The sequence below is a fragment of the Pygoscelis adeliae genome, unplaced genomic scaffold, assembly GCF_000699105.1.
Source record: "Pygoscelis adeliae isolate BGI_AS28 unplaced genomic scaffold, ASM69910v1 Scaffold96, whole genome shotgun sequence".
Taxonomy (NCBI): Eukaryota; Metazoa; Chordata; class Aves; order Sphenisciformes; family Spheniscidae; genus Pygoscelis; species Pygoscelis adeliae.
The window spans coordinates 168,423-190,594 of NW_008824935.1; the positions used below are offsets into that span (position 1 = coordinate 168,423).

A 22,172-nucleotide genomic window follows, 5' to 3' on the forward strand; every position below is an offset into this window, starting at 1 on the left:
AAAACTAATTCAGGCCTCGGGTAATCATTCTTGGTGATATGGCACTTTTCATGACCACTACATTATATAGTGTTTGAGGAAGGCCAGGTGGCTCGTTCCACTGAATGAAATGTGTTCTCATTATTTGTGGTGTTCTCCTTAAAAATCTGATACAATGCAAAAACACTTTTACTGAGACTTTGCAACAGAAAAAGGGAGAACATATGTAAAGATAACTCAATTACTGTACTACGACAATATATTACATTTCCCTCTCATTTGTTCATTTCCACTGTTGAAAACAGTACTAACATAGGGAAATGTTCATTTCTTGGGATATTTGTCAGTTGATACTCAAAATAAAAGTTCTTAAAAAGAAATAACATTCAGTTTCAAGGGTAGTTGATTACAAGTAGTAGAGCCCAGGTGAAAAGCTGGGTTAGTGTAGCTTGACCTCCCCTACAATGCAGTCTGTACCACTTGTTTGAAATAGTTACTGTTTAAGATCAGGTGTAATTTTTTTTTTTTTTCCAGGAAAAGCATCAGTTCTTTTTGTTACATTGCTCCAGTGATTTGTTACCCTTATTGTTACAAACTGGGTGCTTTGTTTCTTTTCTAAATGTTTTCAATTTCAACTTCCAACCTTTACAGCTTACCACTTTCCATCCTCTAAATTTCAACAGGCAGAGGTTTCATCTCAGAAATTGCAATTATTTGTTGATAGTTTTGTTTCTGCATCCTTTCTTCTCTCTTGGTACTTAAAAGTTGATAGGTCAGTGTGAATTCAAGCTGTGACATTTTCTGTTGCTTTTAGGGAGCAATGTTAACCACAGTTTTAGTGCATAAAAATATAGCTTACACTGAATGGCATTGTGTGATTATTTTGTAGAAGGCAGTATATGACTCACTTCAGTAAATAAAGGAGGAAAGCAATTGCTAAAATTGCATTCCTTACAACCCCCATGCCAGTATTAAAAGTATGCTAAAATTTAATTACTGTGTATAGTCACTTCTCACTGACACTGCCATCAGGGCATGATACAGCTTCCTACAAATGCCTTTACATTTTGACAGTGCTTCAAGGCTACTTTCCTCATTTCTTTCCCTTTATTGTGTTTTTCTCTTTTGCTCTGATGATCTTGCTAGGTGTGCAGTGAGATTTATTCGTTCTTTTTGTAGAATGGGACCAGTTTGTTATGAACCTCTGTGGAACGCATGTTACCTGCTGACCTGCAGTCTCACATGCTTTTTCAGTTTGAAAACAAATCCCATATTGTTGCGTGTAATATGGAAAGGAGAAAGAGACAGTTGTGGGAAGCCTGTGGCCTGAAGCTGTTAAGCAAAAAGAGTTCACCATTGAAAGCTCTTCTGCTGGGGCTGTGAAATGTTCTCAGACTAAAAACTGTCAGTTTATCAGACTTGGAGCATGCTGCTGCTGTTCTTTCTCCTTGCTCTCGTAAAAACTGACTTAAGCAGGCAGAGCATACTGTGTTTGCATTTCTGCTATGGGCCTCTTGAAGGCAGTGCAGTGTTGGCAAGCCTGGTCCTGGGGAAAGACTGCAACTGCACCAGATGTGTCGATGGGAGTCACTTCTGTAGCTCCGAACACAACTAGGCATCTGTGAACAGCAAAAACCTGTTTTTAAAAAAAAAAAAAAAGCCTGTCTTGGAAATAAATGGAAAAGGGCTCTCATATTGCACGGAAATTAATTCGTGGTGGCATGGACTGCTTAGGAGTCCATTTGTCATAGATTGCTCCTCAAAGATGTGGTTTTTATGAATGAGAGTTACGGTGATGGATGGCACAGAGGCAACTTTCTGAAATGGAAGAGAGCAGCGGTTTACATGAGGGGGCTTACTCGGGCTACTCGACCAGTAAAGCTGATTAACCCTGTAACTCACCTCATGGCTCAGGTGAGAGAGTCTTGGAGCAGAGTCTTTTGATGATACTTTTCTCAAGGTGGGAAATATCTTCCTGGATTGTGAGCCTTGCAAAGACTGGATATCAGAAAATAGGAGTATAGCAGAGAAGGGAATTGGCTGTTGTAGGAGAAATGGAGGACTGGATTTTAAACACCTGAGAAAGAAAGGGAGAATCTTGAGAGGCAGGCAGGTAGTGCTGATTTATTATTGCTGAATATCAATATCCCTGCTGTTTTTTTTCCTCCTCTGTAATAAAATTGACTGTTTCAACTCCTTTTCTCCCTTTTTTTTTTTCCCCCCCACGTGAACAAAAGTGATCTCTTGAGTACAGGAAGAGCAGGAAAATAATCTTTTTCCTTCATCTTTTACATACAGACAAATCTTTCAGATAAACAGTAGACATCTGAACTCTGTATTTCTTGTGCCATTGCTGAAAAAATTGTCATCTTAGTTACTTGTATAATATATGGCAATAACGTTTTAGAAGTTAATAATACTACCTTGAGTGCAACAGGTTTTGAGTTTGTTGCTAGTATGAAGAAAGTAATCATTTAATAAGTTCACAGACTGTCTTGATAGTATGTAGCTGTCCTGCTACTGCTGTGTTCCTGAGCTACAGTTTTAATGGCACTTAACAGAAGTAGGTGTTCAGTTATTTCTAAAAGTGGATTTTACTGTTCCACTTCCTTGTACTGCTTATAAAATAGTAGCCTGAGGCTTGACAGAGCATACAAGAAGTACTGAGTTACATGACTGATGAGGGACTCATTGTGTGCAATTTCACTCGTTTATTTTCTACTTATTCTGCAATGAGGGTTAGCCACAATGTCCTACATGTTTATGTAGATGTAATTTATGTAAATTGTAACTGTCGTTTTTACAGTTTCGTTGTCATATGTGAGGCCTGTGAGTTTTACTGGGGAAGACAGTATACTATAATTTCAAACAATAATAAAAACAGAGAACTCGTTTTTCATGGTTTTCATCTTGCAGATTTCTACACTTGTTTTGGAGGCACTTGTGGAATCACAAAATAGAAATAATTTAAAGATGGATTGTGTGCAGTTTTATGAAATCTCGTACTTGAATATAATAAAATATTTTAATGTGTTAATTTTTCAACTAGAAACGTCTTAAAGCGGCTGAAGCAGAAAGTAAATTGAAACAAGTATACATCCCCACCTAGTGAGTATAACAAGTCATTTTTCTGAATAATGAACAGGTAAAATTGAAACAGTAACATGCATGATATTTTCTTAGTTGTCTTTTTGGTAGTTACTTTCTTAGTATTTGTTAGAAACAAACAGAATATACAGAGGTATAATCAGAAAATGACACAAACTCTTGTCGTAAATGAAACCTTTGTACTTAACTGAGCCCATTGTCTTTGACCTGCAAACTGCCTGTTCTGGAACAGGGGGAAGTTTTACAAAAGGTGATCAAGCGCCACGTGGACTGCTCGCATCCAAGAAGGGCCTTATCGTTTGTAAAGCAGTTTTTCCAGAATAATCGTTTCTGAAACCCTGTAGCACAACACTTCATATTTGTGTAAATGCAATATTTCAAAATAGAAGCAGTTAATGTAGTTACATAAAATAAAATCAGATACTTTCCCATTACAATTTTATCTTGTTGATACGATCTATTCTTCAGCTAGAGACGAGATGTTCTGGCTGTAAATTAAAGATGGCACACAGCCCGAAATCTTTTCTCTTTGAACAAGTCTAATGAAATCTGTGTTCTTCTGAAGCGTTTTTAATCTGTTTTTTTAGATTTAAACTCTATGCTATATCTGCTTTTGTTAACATGTAGTTTACAGAAACAAGATATAATCTCTTTCATATTCATAATTTTCTCAAGATTATGAGAAGAGAAAGGATTACAGATGACATTCTTTTAAGCTTTCTGTGGGTATATTCAGTTTACATATATGTGAATTTCCCATTGTTGTGAGTGTTTGTATAACAGAAGACTAGAACACCAAATGAAATACTTTGAAAATCCACTGTTGGCTTTTTCATGACTTGTATAAATTGCATACAATAGGGCTTCACTTCCATATTTCATACAGACTTTTCTCTTAACCAGATTTAATAATACAAACAGCGGACTGTTAAATTCATTCTTTTAATTTCATCTCTGAAGAAACGTTGTGAGTTTTAAAGCTCAAGTCTCTGATAAATGACACCTTTTAAAAAAAAGCTGCACGCTCTAGTAGGAGTGTTTCCTAACCCTTTCAGGGAAGTGGCTGCTTTAGGAAAACTGTAAGATGCCCAGTCTTTACATAATGCTTTTTCAATTTAATTTCCTTGGCCCATGTGGATGGTTCAGGACTTGTGCCAGTATGTTTGCAGTAGGGACTAGTTGTATTGGATGACAAAACCTGTTTTGAAATACAGGATTTTTGCCTTTATCTTTCATACTGTCTGTCTTTTGCCTCCATGTCAAGACAAAATCCATAGTCAATGGTAAGAGGGTGTTAGGACTTCTCAAGTCTTTGATAACTGTGCAATCTGGGACACTTGTGGGCAAATGGATTGCTAACGCTCTGTTTCAAGAGTGAGTTATTGTATTTGAAATCTGAGTAGAATTGATTCACAGAGCTGAATATCTTTTTGAACTTGGTCATAAGGTATTTCCAGTAAAAGCAAGGTTCTGTCCTCAGTACCAGGGAGTCCCTTTCAATTCATGGCTTCTCTGGAAGGTAACTGTGACAGATCATAGCACGGGAGACACAATCGTCTCCTGATCCCTTCTCTTGTACCTTGAGTCCAAGGTACTTGATAAAGAGTATCTGGAAATTGTAAACTTGTCTCTTACTGGATATAGTGAAAAAGGAGAAGGCAGGAGACAGACTTGCTGGCATTTCAAGTAGAGACTTGATACAGCAAAGGTTTCTTCAATTAGTCATTTTAACTAATCTTGAACATATTTTATGCTAACTAAAGTAATGAATAATCATCTTAGGAATTAATGTATCAGCCTTGCATTGTATTGAGAGTATAGCTTGTCAAAGGGGTAATTAACACCCACAAACTTGGAGCTTTGGAAATACTGTACTTAACCTAGTGAGGAGAATATTAATTCTCTCTGAATTAACTGACCTGTAAAGGCCTACTTCGCTGAAGTATTAGTAGGTAAAATAATCACACTAATAATACAACAATAAAAATAATCCAAAACCAGTTCTTCGGCCTTCTCAGAAAGTAGTTTAGGACAGAACTCGGACAGAACAGCCTGATATTATATTGGGTGAGCTTTGCCAGGGTTATAGGGTATTAACATCTACTGCAGTTGGTGGAAAGTTACGTACTTCTGCTTGAGATAGGAGGCAGAAGACCCTCATCTAGGGTGGACAGCCTTGTAGTATTATAGGCAGTGTTACTACTCTTACTGGTTATACTTCACCCAAAGTCCAGTCTCACCTTATAAAGCCTTACCTGTTGACTGGAACCCCCTTCTTAAATTCTGTGCTGTGTCAGGCTTTTGTTAATGCTTGACCCTGAGACTTGGTCTTTTACTAGCTTGTCAAGTAGCTTAGACCATGTGAGAGCGTTTTACAAAGATCTGTAAATTTGAGTATCAAAGCAGCTCTTTACATAGGAAGTCTCTTACAGTGCTGAAAATACTAGAGGAGTATAAAAATAGTTTTGTTGTTTAGAGCAGATTTTACAGATGTTGTCACCACTCATCAGAATTCCAGAATTAGATTGTTTGTTTTCATGTTGACTAACTGGTTAGTAAAATCACTTTTTTTTTTTTTAAAGCAATAAACCAAATCCCAATCAAATATCCAGCAACAATGGGAAACCTGCTGCAGTCAATGGAGCAATGGGAGCCTCTTACCAGGCACAGGCCTCACTAATAGGTCGGGCTTGTGAAAGCTGCTATAGTAAGTGAATTTTTTTATTTTTATTTTTTAATAATTCAGGAGTTTGGGCTAATCTTAATATGCACTGTTTTTTAAAAACAAATGTATGTACTTTTGTTTGCATGCTATAGAGGATAATTTTCAATGACTTGTGTGGCAGAAATAACTTTAAGTTAGAGTTGCCTTCAATATATTGATGTGTCAATATTCAAATCCACTTTATGATTATTTTTTTTAACAGTTCAGAAAGTACAGAAAGATAAAGTAGTATAATATGATGGCACTGATATGTTATTCCTTTGCCTTCAGAATACTGGATTCAAACTTATTTTTGGTTCTTCTGTAAGGCTGCAGGGCGTTTGAGTTGGTTTTTTGGGTTTTTTCCTCCCCTCTGTTGTTGTTGGGGGGCGGGGGGAGGGTGTGTTGGTTTTTTCCCTAGTATTTTGTGTGTTTCTGGTGGTCCTTGTTGGACTTCTTGAAATAGCAGCCTTCAACATAGGATATATGAGAGTAGATATAATAAAATTCAGAAACAGAAAGAATTGAAAGAGTTCTTCATTTATCATTGCTATGGCTGCCTGTCTCTTAAACACCAATTAAATAAAAACCATATTTTGTGTATAGAAAATTCCAGTTACATACTTTGTTGTTTTTCAAATCATGTTTTTTAAAGAATAGTTTTCTTGTGAAAGATTACAAAAAGAAAAGAAAAAAGGTTAAATTACTGTTTTCTGCTGAGCCTCCACACGCACGAGGTAAAGGTACATATGCATCTTCAAGGTCGATAGGAGAAGTGCTTGTCCTTTTCTTAATGGATCTTGATTTATAAGTACTCACTTTGCATGACTTGAGCAAAAAACACAGATCTTAAGTAATTCTAATAAGTAACAAGCAACCTAATAAGCCTATGGTAGAGGATTTATAGGGCTTTTTGGGGGCGGGCAGGGTTTGGTTATTTTGTTTGGTAGTCCCCTGGAAGAAAATCTCTTCTTGGCAATACAAAGTCCCTGGTTTGAAATTAAATAGGGAGGCATTTTTGAAATTTCCATTTGGAGTTGATGTCTGGGGTGCTTTTGTTTAAAAAAAAAAAACAAACAAAAAAACCCTAAAAATTCAAGTTCTTTTTTTTTTCCGTGTCAAATGTATTAAATATTTATCCATATAATGCTTTTATAATGCCATATATGATGGCCATATAAAGCCGTCTATTACAGCATTTGGATTCATTATGTTGAATGTAGCGTGCACCAGTTTACGTGTGCTGTTTTCTCCTCCTTAGCTCCACAGTCTCACCAATGGTATTCTTGGGGTCCTCCTAATATGCAATGTAGATTGTGTGCATCTTGCTGGATTTATTGGAAGAAATATGGTGGCCTGAAAATGCCCACACAGACGGATGAAGATAAACTGTCTTCCAGCCAACCTACAGAGGTACGATCGTGTAGATAAATTTCCTAAAACAAAATGTGGTGCTTTCACAAGACTGCTGTGATTTGAATATTTAATGGAATGATTTTTTATGTATGTGTTCAACTTTGGTATTACAAAACTCAATTTATTAGTCCTTTTCGTGTCTTAAGTAGAACTGAACAGCGTGTGGGTCCTGCCATGTCTTTATTTGACTAAGTCTTAGCTAAGCAAACATCCACTTCATGCATTTTGGTGGAGAAATGTCATGTTGTCAATCAAATGGTGTGATACCTGTAAAATGTTAATAGGACTATACAATATCTCATCTAGAATGGCATTATATATCCACTCACAATAGAGTTCTCTACTCTGTTTTACAGCTTCATACGTAAGCCCCAGTTTTTTGTATAGTGCTTATACATATTATTGGATTAGCCTTGTGAATTTATCCGAATTGTGGGTTTTTTTAATGCTGTAATTCAGATGTATGTGTTACGATTTTTTTTGTTTGTTTTTGTAGGAATCCCATGTTAGAACTCACATGTCCCGGCAGGCCACACAGGGAACTCCAGTTCGTAACACTGGAAGTCCAAAGTCGGCAGTGAAAACACGTCAAGCTTTCTTTCTTCACACAACGTGTTGGACAAAACTGGCCCGTCAGGTCTGCAAAAATACCCTCCGGCTGCGGCAGGCAGCAAGACGTCCCTTTGTCCCTATTAACTGTGCTGCCATTAAGGCAGAATGTAAGATGTTTTTTTAATTCTTAGTTCTGTGTGCTGTGCTTCCCACCCATTTTTGTCTTTTAATTTTATTTTCTTTTTCAATAAACGTTTCTTGTCTATACGCTTTTGCTTTTCATTTTTTCATTTGTCCAGCATATCACCAACACATTGGATAAAGTCTGGCTGCCTTGAACAGATTTCGGGCTGGGGGGATCATTTCAGTGAATGAAAAGGGAAGACCTATTACCTCATTCACTTACAGAAAAATTGTCATTAAAAAAAAAATCGGGGACCGGGAGGGGAAATCAATGCCGTAACATAAAAAACATGCTTCCTGCTAGGCAGTGTGAAAGTAGTTCGCTTTTATATTGTTCGTTTATTCTTTCGCTGAACAGAAAGTGTAGATCTGTACGTGTTTCACTTTTTCTCAGTGGCGTTGATCAAGGAATGAGGCGCTTAGGATGCATACGAATTTACATCTCGCCTGTAATACAACCCTTTGTTACTGTGGTGATCCGATGGTGGTGATAGCTATGTTTATTATTTCATCATAGTTGCATCTTTTTTTTTTTGTCTGTTCCAGTTTGAAATTTTAGTTTTAAATAATACTTGCCTATGTTACACTTGTTCTTTATAGCCAAAATATAAAGAACAGACAAATTCACTAGTAGTATGACAAAAGGTTGTGAGTTGTTGTAGATAGCAACAGTAGGTCTCTTCATGTGCATATGTGTGTAAGTTCTGCTGCAAAATCACTGAATATTTCAGCAGGTTTTGTATCTGCGCTGAGCGCCTTGTTTTACTGCTCACGCTGTTTGGTTATGTTTCCCAGCCTTCCGTAGATGCAGTTCTTGGAGCAGGCGCTTGGTATTCCAAGATGAGCCGCGCTGGCTCACCGTACTGTCAATTGTATTAGAATTGAAGAAACGTTTTTAGAGTATTAGATGTTGTGTTTATAACCACGTTTACTAGATTAACGCTAAATGTTTTCCCAGCATATTTAACTGGGATGCCGATGATGTCAGTGCCAATTATAAGTAATTTACTCCATAGAGGCTTAGAATCTGGTTTTGAGTAACTCTTTTCCCCTTATGTGCTTTAACACCAGCCATTCTTCGCATGCAAACTCCTCACCTACTTCCGCAGTCATCCAGAACTTGGTGAATATTTCTGTTCATTGTCCTTGTCTTACTTATTTAGTTGTCCTATCGGCTGTTTTCTTTCTTCTTTCAAAGCTATGCAAGTCAGGAACAACTTTCAGATTTAAGGAAACCATGCGGGTTGTACTTCTGTGGAAGAAGTGTGTCTAAGGCTGGACTAGGATTGTACTTTTAATCTTTAATACAAAATAACAGTTATTTTCTGAGGGGGAAGCATTGTACTTTTTAATTTATGTAATTGGCACTGATTTCTGCTAAATCATGGATGAAAATTAATTTTAGAAGTTCACTTGAACTTGAACCTTTTTTATTCATGTCCCTATTTCTTCTCACTCACTGCAGTAACTCAGTTTGAAAGAAGATGAAGCTTTTGTTTAAGGAAGAGAAAAAAACAAGAAAAAAACCTGTTTCATCCAACTGTTAATCATCATACTAGAACAAGTGTTCTATACACAGTTCAACTTTAAAACAAAGGAGTGAAAAGCTGAGCTTTTCAGAAGGAAATAGTCATTCTTGTATGAGACTTGAAGTGCTGTGAGTGCTTCCTCTTTGTTCCTCCTTTGAATGAAAAACAACAACATCAGATTAACAACAAGAGAAAGTTTTTTTTTTTTTTTTTCCCTGTAGTCTCTGTATTTCATTATTCTTATTTAAAGAAAAATTTGGACCTTGCAATTTTGTCTTTTTGAATGCTGATGCTTCCTGATGAGACCTAACATAGATGGAGGGAGGAGAGGGGGGAGGAAGTCACAGTTGTCAATGCTTTTTGAACACAACATTCAAATTATTTTATAAGAGTGGAAACCAGATTATACCTCATTTAATTAATTTAACTCATGTTTCTCTGTGTGTACACACACACGCGTGTATTCTGTTTCTGGCAATATCCATCTCTCTGGAATCGTACAGTGCTCTTACCTTCATTGTCATATTCTTAAATGTGGCTTAAATATTTACTAGGCGTAAAGCCTAGCAAGTAAGTAAATAAATACTTTTCTAGTTTTGTTCATGTACTTGTATCTGGTGAGCCGTGTTCAGAGCACTCTGTAGATTTTAATGTTCTAACTAAATAGACTCTCTCTTCCTGAATGCCCTGAATCCTTTTCTAAGGATAGCTTGATGAAGTAATTTTCAAAATTTTTAATTTTTAAATGAGATACTTGATTAACAGTAATGACTTCGTATGTTGAATACCACTGAGTAATTACAGCATTGAATGAATGTCTGTGGTGGTGTTACAAAAGTTAGAACTGTGCTTAGATAATAAGCTGGCCAGAGTAGCAGGTTACCCATGATGTGATAGGGCATGAGATGGTTAGGACGTCCAAGAACTGATTTGGAATTTGTTTTCCATGGTGGTGTGCTGAAACTTGGATCTAATGACTGCTTAGATGCTTTGTCAGACTCACCTGACTGTGCGTGTGCGAAACCAGTGCTTGAAAACGTAACTGCATTTCACAACTGTATTGCAGTAGGCGCCATACCAACACTCAGAAACCATAAAATCTAAAGACAGAAGGGTGGTAGGACACTCACCCAGCAGCGTACCAGGATTTATGCCTTCTTAGTCTCATGCAATTTGTTGAAGTGCCAGCTTGTAATTGAAACTAATTCCCAGTTCTGAGAAAGTCTGAACAAGCCAGTCAGAGCTTGCTCATAAAATAAATTGATTTTTTGCAGTCCATCTGAACTCATCTGCAGATACTTCTTTTGCCTTGGAGAGGGGCATGGAAGCCTCTGAGAATGCTAATCTCGGGCCCAACCATCTTCTAGGTGAAATGAGATTTCAGGCAGAGCATTTTTTATTATTCTAATTCCAGCCACGTCATTTCCCTCAGCCCATTACATCCACTGGCAGAAAACAAGGTCCTATTCGGTGTTCTTCATTCCATCAGTTAGTGCAGAGGATTAGGTTTTTCTCATTAGTGAACCGTGTAGCATGACCCCTGCTCCGATGCCAGCAGGAGGTAGTGGAGACGATGCATTTACATTCCCAGTTCAATCTAGGGATGGTCACCAGAAGGGTGAGAAGCCATGGCACCTCCTGCTAGGAGCCCAAGCCATCATGGAAATCTCAAACTTTGTTCTGCCTGAAGATAATAGACTCGCTGTAGTTGTTGACAATAAACTTGTCTGATGGATTTTCAGGAATAATTAGAACCGGTGAACTGTTTCGGTAAGAGGAAATTCCCATGCTCTAAATTAGGCAAAATACCTTCTTTTTAGTTTGAATGTATTGTACCTTTTTTAGAAAGTTAAGCAAAACTATCCTGTCCGTGGAAGGTCTCTTAATTAGAGGAAACCAAAGTGGGCATTCTTCTCCAGACAGTCACTGACAAGATTGGATCTGTCTCCAGCTTGTGAGCATGTTGATGTATGCATGAGAGTGAGCCATGCATCTGTGAACCTTATTACTTCAGCACAGGAAGAGTTTGAGGGATTTTTCTTTTCCCCCCCCCCTGCTCAGATACAGTTTTATCAATATAACTGAGTGTATTAATTATAGTAATTTAAATTTGGGTAACTACACTCTATGTATGTAGACATGATTGTCAAAATGTTTTCAGTGGATGGTAATGCATTATCTGTAGAACATATATGTAGTTATCTGGAAACAGGTACACTGTTCATGATCAAAACTTGACATACCTTTAAATCTGCAGTTTTAATAACAAGTTTGGTACACAGTACTTGCTTGTTACGGTCTGGTTTGATAAAGGCAAGTGAAAATTAAGTAGAATATGCAAAATGTTACTGAATTTGTCTTTGTAAGCATACAGCCTACGTTTTACTGATATAAAATGACCCATTCATCTGAAGTGAGTCACATTTATGGGTATTGGTTTACAAACAGGTTTTTACATCCTTGATTTTGATAGCTATGGAAGATCTTTTGGCCGCATCTAGGATGGAAATATTTTCTCTACTGTTATCTTTGAATACAGTTGTGCCAGATTTTAGTAGCCAGTAAAATAATTAAAAGAACACACTATTTTTTTCCCCCAGAGTTTCGAGGAAGAATACTACTCAGGGAATACATAGAGCACAGTACATTCATTAGATAATCTGAATTTTGATAGCGATATGATGGAATGTCAAAGAGAAATAACTCCCCAATGAGAGTCTTTCTAAGCTTAAGAGACCTACAAATCTAGTTTAAAAAAAGGAAATCATTAAAAAACCCTTTCAAAACTAAAAGAAAAAGCCTCATTCACTATCATCTTCTCCATAGCATTCCTGATTTCGTTGACCTCTGTAATACCCACAACAGCCATCACTTTTCTAGATTAAGAACTCGGTCTGTTTAAAACCTCATAAAGAATCCATTTCAACTGTGGTTCGTAATGTTGTTCCCTGGAGTTTTTCTAATTGTACTGTATCCTCTTTAGGGTTATGGTGCCCCAAATTACATGCACTTCAAGATACAGGTTTCCCATCATTGTAGAGTCTCGCATGTTTTCCTATTTTCCTATCATCATAATTTGTAATATTCTGATTCTAATTTCTTTTTAAGTGGCCACTCTTTAGTATTGTCTAGATATTTTTAGAAAGCTGTTGACACTGACTCCATGAATTGTCTTCTGCATGGTGATGGTGTAGAACCCATCGTTGTATCTGTATGTTACAGTCATTTTACCCCTTAAGAATGAGTTTACATTTATTGTTGATGCTGCTGATATCCTTTGCAATCAGTTTTAGCTTTGATTATGCTCAGTAATTTCTTATCAGGAAACTTTAACTCTAGTCACCTCTTTTCCTGATCTTTTATATGTTGAGCAGCAGAGATCCTTTGGGGATTACATAGACAATTAGTTTTAATGAGGTGCTAATCCCTGAAAAAAACCCTTCTCTTTTACCCTGTAACAGCTGGACAGCACCGGTCTTCGGTGACACAGTTTGTTAAAAGCTAATTGAAATGCCAAGCTGGATGCCAGGTCAGCTGCATGTGTACATGTCACCATTCCTTCAGAGGTTCCTGGCAGACCTGTGACACTTGCGGCCACTGGTTTACAGGATGTGTAGGCAGGAAGGGACCTCTGGAGGTCTCTAATCCCACCCCTGCACAAAGCTCAAGTGCTCAGGGCCGTTTGTCCAGATGAGATCTGTGTGCCTCCAAGGATGGAGGCTCCATGGCTTCTCTGGGCACCTGTTCCAGTGTTTGATCAACCTCACAGTAAATGATCTTTTCCTTATACCTAAGGAGAATATCCCATCTGCCAGCTTGTGTCTGTTGCCACAGACAGCAATAGTATGTTGTCCCCTTCCTACGTACCGCCGAGAGGGGTCTGGCTTGGTCTTCCCTATGCTCTGCCACTAGGTAGTTACAGGTGGCAATCGGGTCTCCCCTTGGCCGCCTCATCTCAAGGCTGACCAGACCCAGTTCTCCGTGTACATTCCTATACTCCAGCCCCAAACCAGACTCTCCAATAGCTGGACTTTCTCCAGCATGTCGATATCTCATTTGTAGTGGGGATCCCAGAACTTGACATGGCGTCTGGACGTGGTTTCACAGAGGCCGAGGGGAAGGGTTACCTCCCTCTCCCCGCTGGCTGCACTTGGGCTAGCAAGGCCCAGTCTGCGGTTGTCCTTCTTGTTGCAAGGACACGCCGCTGAATAATGAGAACACATTAAACATGTTTTCCCTTTACAAGGTCTTTGTTGGCTCCCTTGATGTTTCCGTATTTAACTGTATGCCTCTATTAATAGTTCAACCCTTTTGCCAGTCTGCATGCCTACTTACTGAAGAATGTTATCGCATTTGCCGTGTGTTTGTTCTCTTGAACCAAGAACAGTTTAAGCATTAGTTAAACACCAGTAGTGCGCGTGCTCAGCAGTTTCTGTTTGGATGAATTCCACCTGGTCCTAGTAACTTGTTTTTATTCATTAACCAGTTTGTTTTGAAATATTTCCTATGGATGCACAGTTCTCACACTTTCTTCTTTAAAAGGGTTTTGGAAGCGGACTTGTTTAAGTTCTGCAGTGAACGAGGCTGCAGAGAATTCATCCAGCTTTTCTGCCATGCCTTTACCTATCTTCTAGATTTTCCTCACACCTTGATCATCTCCTATTGCTACAGGCACTAGCGCACTTTCTGCTTCTGATATGTTTGAAAAAAAGACACTATCAAATGTAATACTCCAGTTGTTTTTTTTTAAATACATTTTTATTTCTCATAGCTTCCGCTATTTCACTGATCTTACTAAGATCTTTAGTGTTCCTGTGGAAGCCCATATTTGATTTTAGGACTTTTTTTTTAATTTTGTTTTTGACAACTTCCTACCTAAATTTTATTTTATGGTTTTACACTTGAGAGCGATGCCCAATCTAACTTCGTGTTTTTCTGTATGTAGTGCATAAAGATCATAAAATTTATTGTATTCTTCATGGGAGTACCATATTGTGGATTAAAGTTTGCTGCTGTTAAACCTATTTAACTTTTAATAGATTGGTGTGCTTTGGAATACCCATGCGGTACCTTTGGTGAACATGCTTTGCCTCAAGCATGGAAACTGTGCTCTCTTTGCAGTCTGTATTCTCAGTCAGCATATTAATATCTCACCATGATTCAATGTCTTTTTTTTTTTTACAGTGAAGACATGTAGATGGAAAATTTTCTTGCTAATTACTTCTTAGGCGATGCTTTGCTGTTCCCAAAGTAACTATAAAATACTCACTGTATAGTCTGTGCTTATTTTACTAAGGGAGACAATGGAGACACATCGTTCTACTCTGTCACTTAAAATATTTCAAGTGTTTGGAATATTAAAAATATTTTAGGCACCAGGTTCAGTGCATTTTTTTCACTGAGAACAATATATTTTGCTATTAAGGTAAAATAATAAAGTACTTTGTGTATTTGGCACTAGGGCTCTGGAACCTTTGGGCTTCCCAGATACCAGCTATCATTTACGCTTAGCACATGTAAGAATTTCAAGTAGTTTCCTTAATACGTTGAACTAAGTTGTGCATTGTCTGCTGCATTAAAAACATCTGTGAACATACTGAAATACTTACTTCAGTCATTGCTGTGGTTTCATGACCTACAAGTTTTTTACACGTAGCTAGATAGAACACATGAAGAGATTGTAAATTTTACTTTTTTCTCAAATGTAAATTGTTCTATATAGTGTCTTATCCTCTTCATGTGCCTATGTCCTCCATATCTTGTGCTGGAACAAAACAAACAGAAACATTCTGGTAAAACAAGTGGAATTACAGTTATTATAATCTATTTATAGTATCTAGCTGTTGTAAAGTTTATTAGAAAATGCAGATCTGCATGTGCACCTGTGAAACCTATACGAAGAAAGGTGTACGCATATGTAGGTGCATGTGGGGAGTAATTCCATGTGAGGGAATTAGAGATCTACACAATCAACATATGAATGCAATTTTGTCCAAAACAGAATACCTGCGTTCTAAGGATACTGGAAGCCCTATATGGGGATTGCTTATGTGCTCTTGGAAGACAGATAACCCAACCGTTCTGAGGAGTTTAAAAAAAAATAGTATGGTTCCAGTAGTCTTGAAACTATTAACTGAAACCTGGCGTATCATGAATTTTTACCTTAGGTTGATTGACTCCGCTGTCTAAGCGTGATCCTCTTCATAGTGACGCTTCCATGTCCGGGGCATTTAGACAGATTCTCTGCTTGTGTACTCATAGTGCCTTTTAAGTTGTGAGTTCATAGTTCTAGCATCACATTAAGGTAGTTACTGAACTGCTTATTTTCATTTACTTCGCAGGAAGTTCCTATCTTGGAGACCTTTGAGCTCTGTCATACTTAGTTGCAATTGACCACTTTGTTCAAAGGTTTACAGTAAAGGGGTTTTTTGGGTTTGTTTTTTTTTTTTAAGCTTCATCTTGCCATAGTAGCCCCCATGTTCTGTTTGACTTACTAAGAATGATATGAATCACTGTACCATGTGAGTAATACATGACCAAAATCAGTAGTCCCAACTTTAAATCCTTCTTATGTCTGTATTACTCCATTTAGGGTCAGACAAGCTTGTAGAAAACAATGAAGAATTCCATGAAAATTCTTTTTAATAGCCAGAGCTGCTTTTATTTTAGTACTCATGTTTTCATCTGTGTTTCATTTGCCTAGCTGACTGTCTCCAAAAAGACTTTGTAGGCAAAAAATGCAATCAGACTTGTGTTAGAACTTATCTTAACTTAAAAAAAAAAATCATAACATCACTTGCATGAATGAGGACATGGCCTGCCTTTTAATTTCTGTTATTATTAGCATTGATGAAAAAAAGAAGAATGTGTGCTAAAAAGAAATTTGTGGTAAAAATGTAAGTCAGAAACTGGTTGGTGCATCCTAATTATATTTGTAATGGTAGAATATTTAAACTGAGTTTCATTCTTTAAAATTCTCAGATGCAGATCGACATTGTGAAGTTACTGGAAATCCTCTGAAGATCAAAAGCACCAGAAAACCACTGTCATGTATCATTGGGTATTTAGGTGGGTATCTGCCTCCAGAGGAGAAAATGAATCACATGAACATTCAGTATTTACTGATACTTAAAAATCCTGTATGCATAGAATGAGAGACTTATGCTTGTAGTAAAAAGGAAACTATAAAGTTAATAAATTAATAAAAACTCTGGTCTGCTATCAGTTGCAAAACCGGATGACTGAACTTGCAGGATGCAGGCAGGCTGCCTTCTGATACTGGTTTACAGTGGCAGAGTGAAACCTGATGTAATTTAGAATGTGAAAAATATCCTGGTAATCTAAATAAAGAAGCACTCAAAGGGGAGATGAGATACTCAGTACGCCCAGCGCTACTCTACTGTGTCCCTTGAATCCTCTTGTAATACTCCCATGTACTTGAAAGGAGCAGACGTCAGCCATAATGAGACACTCGTCTCTTAATTTGATGACAGAATTTCAAAAGATGCAATGAAATCTGTAGTGAGTTCATAGCCAGGAGGTCAAGGTACTCACGTAAGATAACAGGGAGAGGAGAAATTCTAGTAATTGTGATTCCTTACTTAAAAAATGAAAGGAGTCCTCTTTGCAAGGAACCACCACTGACTATTAAATATTTACATAATCATATGAGAGGTGGGATACCTCAGGGGCTTTATATTAATCCTCAAATGAACATAGAAATCAATCCATTGATCAGAGCAGCAGTGAATAATTCTGCAGTGTGTTAATCCCATTCTACAGAAGTAAAGCTGAGGGTAGGGCTCAGTCTAAATGTTTTTCTCAAATTTTCAATCAACAGGAGGTCTTTTTTGAACTAGAACAAACTAAACGATAACAGTCTCTTGACTTACTGAAATATAAATCACCTATTAACATAGTTATACCTGTTCTTCCAGAACATTGAATTTAACAAAATCCAAACTTCAGAAAACTGAGTAATGAAGAATTAATGCCCACTCTCACTGAATTTTGATTCCTCCTGCCCTGGAGTTTACGAAAAAAGCCAGTGATAATTTCCTACAGGCATCCCAGCTGTGTGTGACGTATGTTGTCATTCGAGTGGATGAGGAAAGGACTGCTTTGATTGACTTGGTGGAGCTGTGGTTGTGAGGGGGGGAATCCGGCAGGAGATGGGTGGTTCAGTCCGGCTGACCCCGTTTGGGTAGTCGAAAGAAGAAACGGCAGCGTGTGTAATCTCAGAAGGTACTGCGTGTTTTTAGTGCCACGTTATTTAGTCGGTGAGGGGTTGTCTTGATACCTCTGGGAGCCTAAGTCTGTAGGTTTAATGGGAGTAAATGGATGAACTGTGTCAGACAGCATTATGTGTGCTTACGTGAAGGTTTTGTAGAAGATTAACAGTGCTAAAATGCACCAGGCATCTGTAGAGTCTGCGTAGCATTTGACTGTATAGGAAGTGAAGGTATCTCACTACAGTTGAAGGTAAATAATGTGCGTTGCAGGGATATGAAGCGTACCCAGTGTAGTTACGGACATGCATCTGAATTAGCTGTATAAGGATGGCTAGAAAATGGCTTTTTGTTTGCCATTTAGCTTGGTGGGGTTTTTTTTTAGTTTAGTTTGTGATTTTTTTTTTGTTTGTTTGGGATGTTTGTTTGCATGTTCCAGTGAATAAGTAATGCTTGCATTATTTTTCTCATAGAATTTAGCATGAACTATCATGTCATAGCTTATACAGGAGGTATTTATTTTCTTTTTAAAATTCCTTCCATGCCATTCCCACAGACATTTATTGGAACAGAGTTAACTCTGTCTCTCAGGGCACTACTGTTTTCAGCTCTGCTGGTAAGCAGAGAGGATTTCGGTGCCCTGCACATCCTGGGTCATCGCTTCCCTTTATCCCTGTTCTGCTGCTTGGCTGCCGGTTCCTCGGGTGAGGTAGGTTACGCATTAAAAGTCAGCGCTGTCCTCTCGAGAGCTGGGGGTAATCCCCCGTAATCTCTTCAGTCATCACTGTGCCTACTGAACAAACCCCCTAAAAGGAATCCCCGGCTAATTAAATGTCCTCTATTACCTCCTAGTTATGAGGAAACCGGGCTAACGTTTCCAGCTGGGATGCATGTTGAGGAGATGAGATGAGAGAGAGGTGCAGCTGCTTAAGCACCTCTGGAATCCAGGATACTTATTTAGGCGACTCAATAGGAGACTTCAATTTTTCTTTGTTTGCTTTGGATTTTTTTTTTTTATTTTACCCTAGCGACATTAGTGGAAATAGAAGGTTTTAGAGTTGTTATTGCTAATTCGTTGTTTGAGGCTGCAACCTGGTCTTATAATAAAGGTTCCTAATAGGTTGTTCAAGTATTGTTTCTTATTCCTGTTTTATTTTTATTTCGGAAATTATATAATCTGAATCTGGCCAACTGGTTATTTGTTGTGTGGCTAAAGGGATAATTTGGATTATTTGGATGTTATAGTTAGTTCTCTGAGTTAGCAGAAGGTGCGGGTGGCTAGGAGATTTCAGTGAAGTACTAGGCAATAGAACAAGGCTAATAGCAGCAGGAATTAGAAGATCCCTAATTACTGTTATTCCGTAATACAATAATATGAGGGTATAATATAATTCAGGCAAAACCCCTGAAATGCCTCATTACCTCTCTCGGGTGATGAAGCAGCTAGTTAGAAAGTGCTGGTCTGAAGGATGCAAATACTTGAAGCAAGTCTATATGTAGAGGATGAGTGAGTGTACAGTGTAAAGACCCCACAGGAAGGACTCAATCCACTGGGAAGTGGTCCTGGCTGTTTAAGTTTCTTTCCAGAACTCAAAAGGAGAGCTTGGCCTTGCTACCTTCCCGTACTGCAGAAAGGACAGCTTTTGTGGTAAACTAATGGAGGATTTAGTGACCTCCAGACCCAAGAAAAGTCGAAGGAAGGAAATGCTTCCCTCTTCAACTGTTCGTCCATCCTGAAAATATAAAATTATTTCTCCTATACGCTGCAGACAGAAGCAGTTTACAAGTTCTCATATGTTGATCCAGCTGCTGGGATTATTGTGGATGCTGCTGGAGCTCTTTGGCAAATAAAATATTTTAGTGGTGTTAGCCCTGAAAATTAATCACTTCCTTCAGAAAACTGGAAAAGATTGCTAAATGAGCATTTTAGAATCCAAATTCCAATCATCTTAAGCAAACAGTGCAAACCTCTCTATTTCAGTTGAAGGTTTTGCTTTAGCAATCAGTAGTGTTCATAACATTAAGTGCGCCTCTGTTCCCATTTTAGTAAAAACACGAAGTAGGCACTTGTTCTCTACAGCGTGAAAAATGGGCCATGCCATGAAATCTGCTGGGAGCTCGGTGTTCCTAACTCTTATATGAAAAGCGGATGAGTACTGCAGTGAATGGTAGTAAAAAGCTCTCATCTAAGTAAGTGGTGAGAAGATCGGTGACATCAAGCTGGCCTTCACACACATCCCCCAAATCTACAGGACTGCCCTGAAGCAATTACCTGTACCCTAGCTCTGTGCTATTCTAACACCTGCCTGGTGCATTACCCTACTATACTTTTTCTAATCTGACCCTCTTGAAGCATCTTGGATGAGGAGGGGGTATGGTTGCAAGCTCTGACCAAACCAGTAGTTAACAATTAAGCAGAGTCTTTTCAAATGTGAAAATCGTTGGCGTTGTCTCCTCCTGGCGTGCTGTTCCCAGTACAGCCTGGCCAAGTCACTGTGGCCATCCTACTCCTTTCCACCTATTTGCACACTGATGAAACTGTTTGCCTGTCCCGCCTTTCTATTTCTGCCTTTTAAAGGTTATCGCGACTGTTAACGGCCGCGAGGCCCCAGCCTCCCCTCAGCGACGGCCGGTTGCCGGTCGGGGTGGGTGGGCTGGGTACCTGCAGCTGCGAGTGCTGGCTTGCTGCGGGAGCGAGCGCATGAGGCCGGGCAGGCGAGCGCTTGGATATCAGATTTGCTTGGCATTTGTGCAAGAGGAAAAATCTGCTATCGCAGTGGACTTTGGCTTTGTGCAATGGTTTCTGTTTCTCCTGCGTGATAGCTGTGGATAGCAGAGGCTGGAGGGCCTCCTCCTTGGATACCTGGCCTCACCTTAGATTTTGCATATTCCCAGCTTCTACGCTTTATTTTATTAAAAAAAAGGCAGAAAGGAGCACTTTCACTTCAGGGGGTGCAAAATGAATTTTTTTTCATCTTTTCTTACTCCCCTTGGACAGCTGACTCTCCTGATCCGTCTCCCAGCCCCTCTGCCCTTGCGTTCTCAGCCCAGAGGTCTCTTCTGCTCCATGGGGCAATCGGGTGGCCGGCCATAATCGGGCTGCGAGCGTCTCGCAACCTGCGCAGTGCCGGCAGCTGGTGCCCTGTGGCTGTGTCAGAGGGATGGGGACCTGCCCTCGGGTGGTCTGACTTCCCTCGCAAATTTGGGTCTGTCCGAGGATGTACACAGTAGTAGCTTTTTGAACCCAAATGTGTGATGGGAATAAGTTAATTGGTTCAGCAAATTCCTGGTGAAGGACAAGCGGGCTCTACCGAGGCTTCCTTTTGCCGCTTTTATCTGGCAGATAACAGAAATTTCCATACAACTGTATCAGCTTTTGGCAAACACAGCAGCTGCCACTCTGAAGTGTGCTGGCCAGATGCATTTCACTGCCTCTTACCTACCTTTCTTCCTCCTTCTCCAAAATAATCCTACTCCATGAACCGTATTTAGATACTCTGGGATGTTTGAAACTCCCCAGTAATGACTCTGTACGGGAGTCCGACAGTACCTGGGGAACCCAGTGCAGTCTTAACGATTTTTGTGTTCCTGCTGCGGTTTTGGGGTGGTTTTACCTTCAGAGCCCTGCTGTGGTTGGCTCCCTGACTTCCTGCACCTGGTGACTTGTGTTTGGGAAGATCCCTTGAAACTTGTTATTGTGACAGCAAATATTGAATAGCTTGAGGTATTGAGGTAATTTCACTACAGTAAAATGCTTTTATTTGCTTGCTTAAAAAGCTGTAGGTGTGTAGCTTCAATACAAACCTCGAAAGGGTAGGAAAATGTAAACGCAGACCTGTTTCAGATTGATTTGTATTATCTCTTCAGTCTCTGAATTCCTTACACATCTACGCCATAGTATTGAACTCGGGCAATCTAAAGTGAAATAGATTTTTCTTACTTGGAAGAACTGTAGGTATGAAGACTCGTGTTTGAATTGTTATTTGTGGTCTTGCAAACACAGTCATGCTGAAGAAACTTTCTTTCCTTTCACTAGAAATTTAAATGTAAATTTAATGTTGAATAGACTATTTTTATTTTATTTTTTTTTAAATCAAGTATGTACGATCTCTCTCTCTTTCTCTTTTGTCTCGAACAGAGATTCATCCTGCAGTGAAACCCAATGTAATCAGGTCAACACCAAGCCTTCAAAGTCCAAGTGCAAAACGACTGCTTGCACCCTCCAACCACTCTTCACTAAGTATTTTGGGAAAAAGAAACTACAGCCATCATAATGGTCTTGATGGTATGTGAAGGAATATAAAAGAAATATTCTTTAAATCTCTGAATTGCAAAACTTAATGTGGACCTGAAATAACAAAGTTTTGTGACTGTTCTGTAGAGAATACGGTTTTAAGAAATGACATTAAATGAGGGGGTACAGACCAACAGAAATGTAAGATATGAGTAGCACATTTATAGCGTTGATTCTTA

The 22,172-nt window shown here is 38.7% G+C and overlaps 1 protein-coding gene across 1 annotated transcript in view; it reads left to right on the forward strand.

The window, feature by feature from the left end:
- The window catches only part of MTA3 (metastasis associated 1 family, member 3), a 179,162-nt gene that overhangs the window by 118,504 nt on the left and 38,486 nt on the right, over window positions 1-22,172 (forward strand). Inside the window, exons 12-17 of the mRNA XM_009325345.1 lie at window positions 3,029-3,087; window positions 5,670-5,794; window positions 7,053-7,204; window positions 7,704-7,926; window positions 16,453-16,539; window positions 21,838-21,984. Coding sequence (XP_009323620.1) covers window positions 3,029-3,087; window positions 5,670-5,794; window positions 7,053-7,204; window positions 7,704-7,926; window positions 16,453-16,539; window positions 21,838-21,984 — 793 coding nt within the window. The remainder of the gene's footprint in view (window positions 1-3,028; window positions 3,088-5,669; window positions 5,795-7,052; window positions 7,205-7,703; window positions 7,927-16,452; window positions 16,540-21,837; window positions 21,985-22,172) is intronic.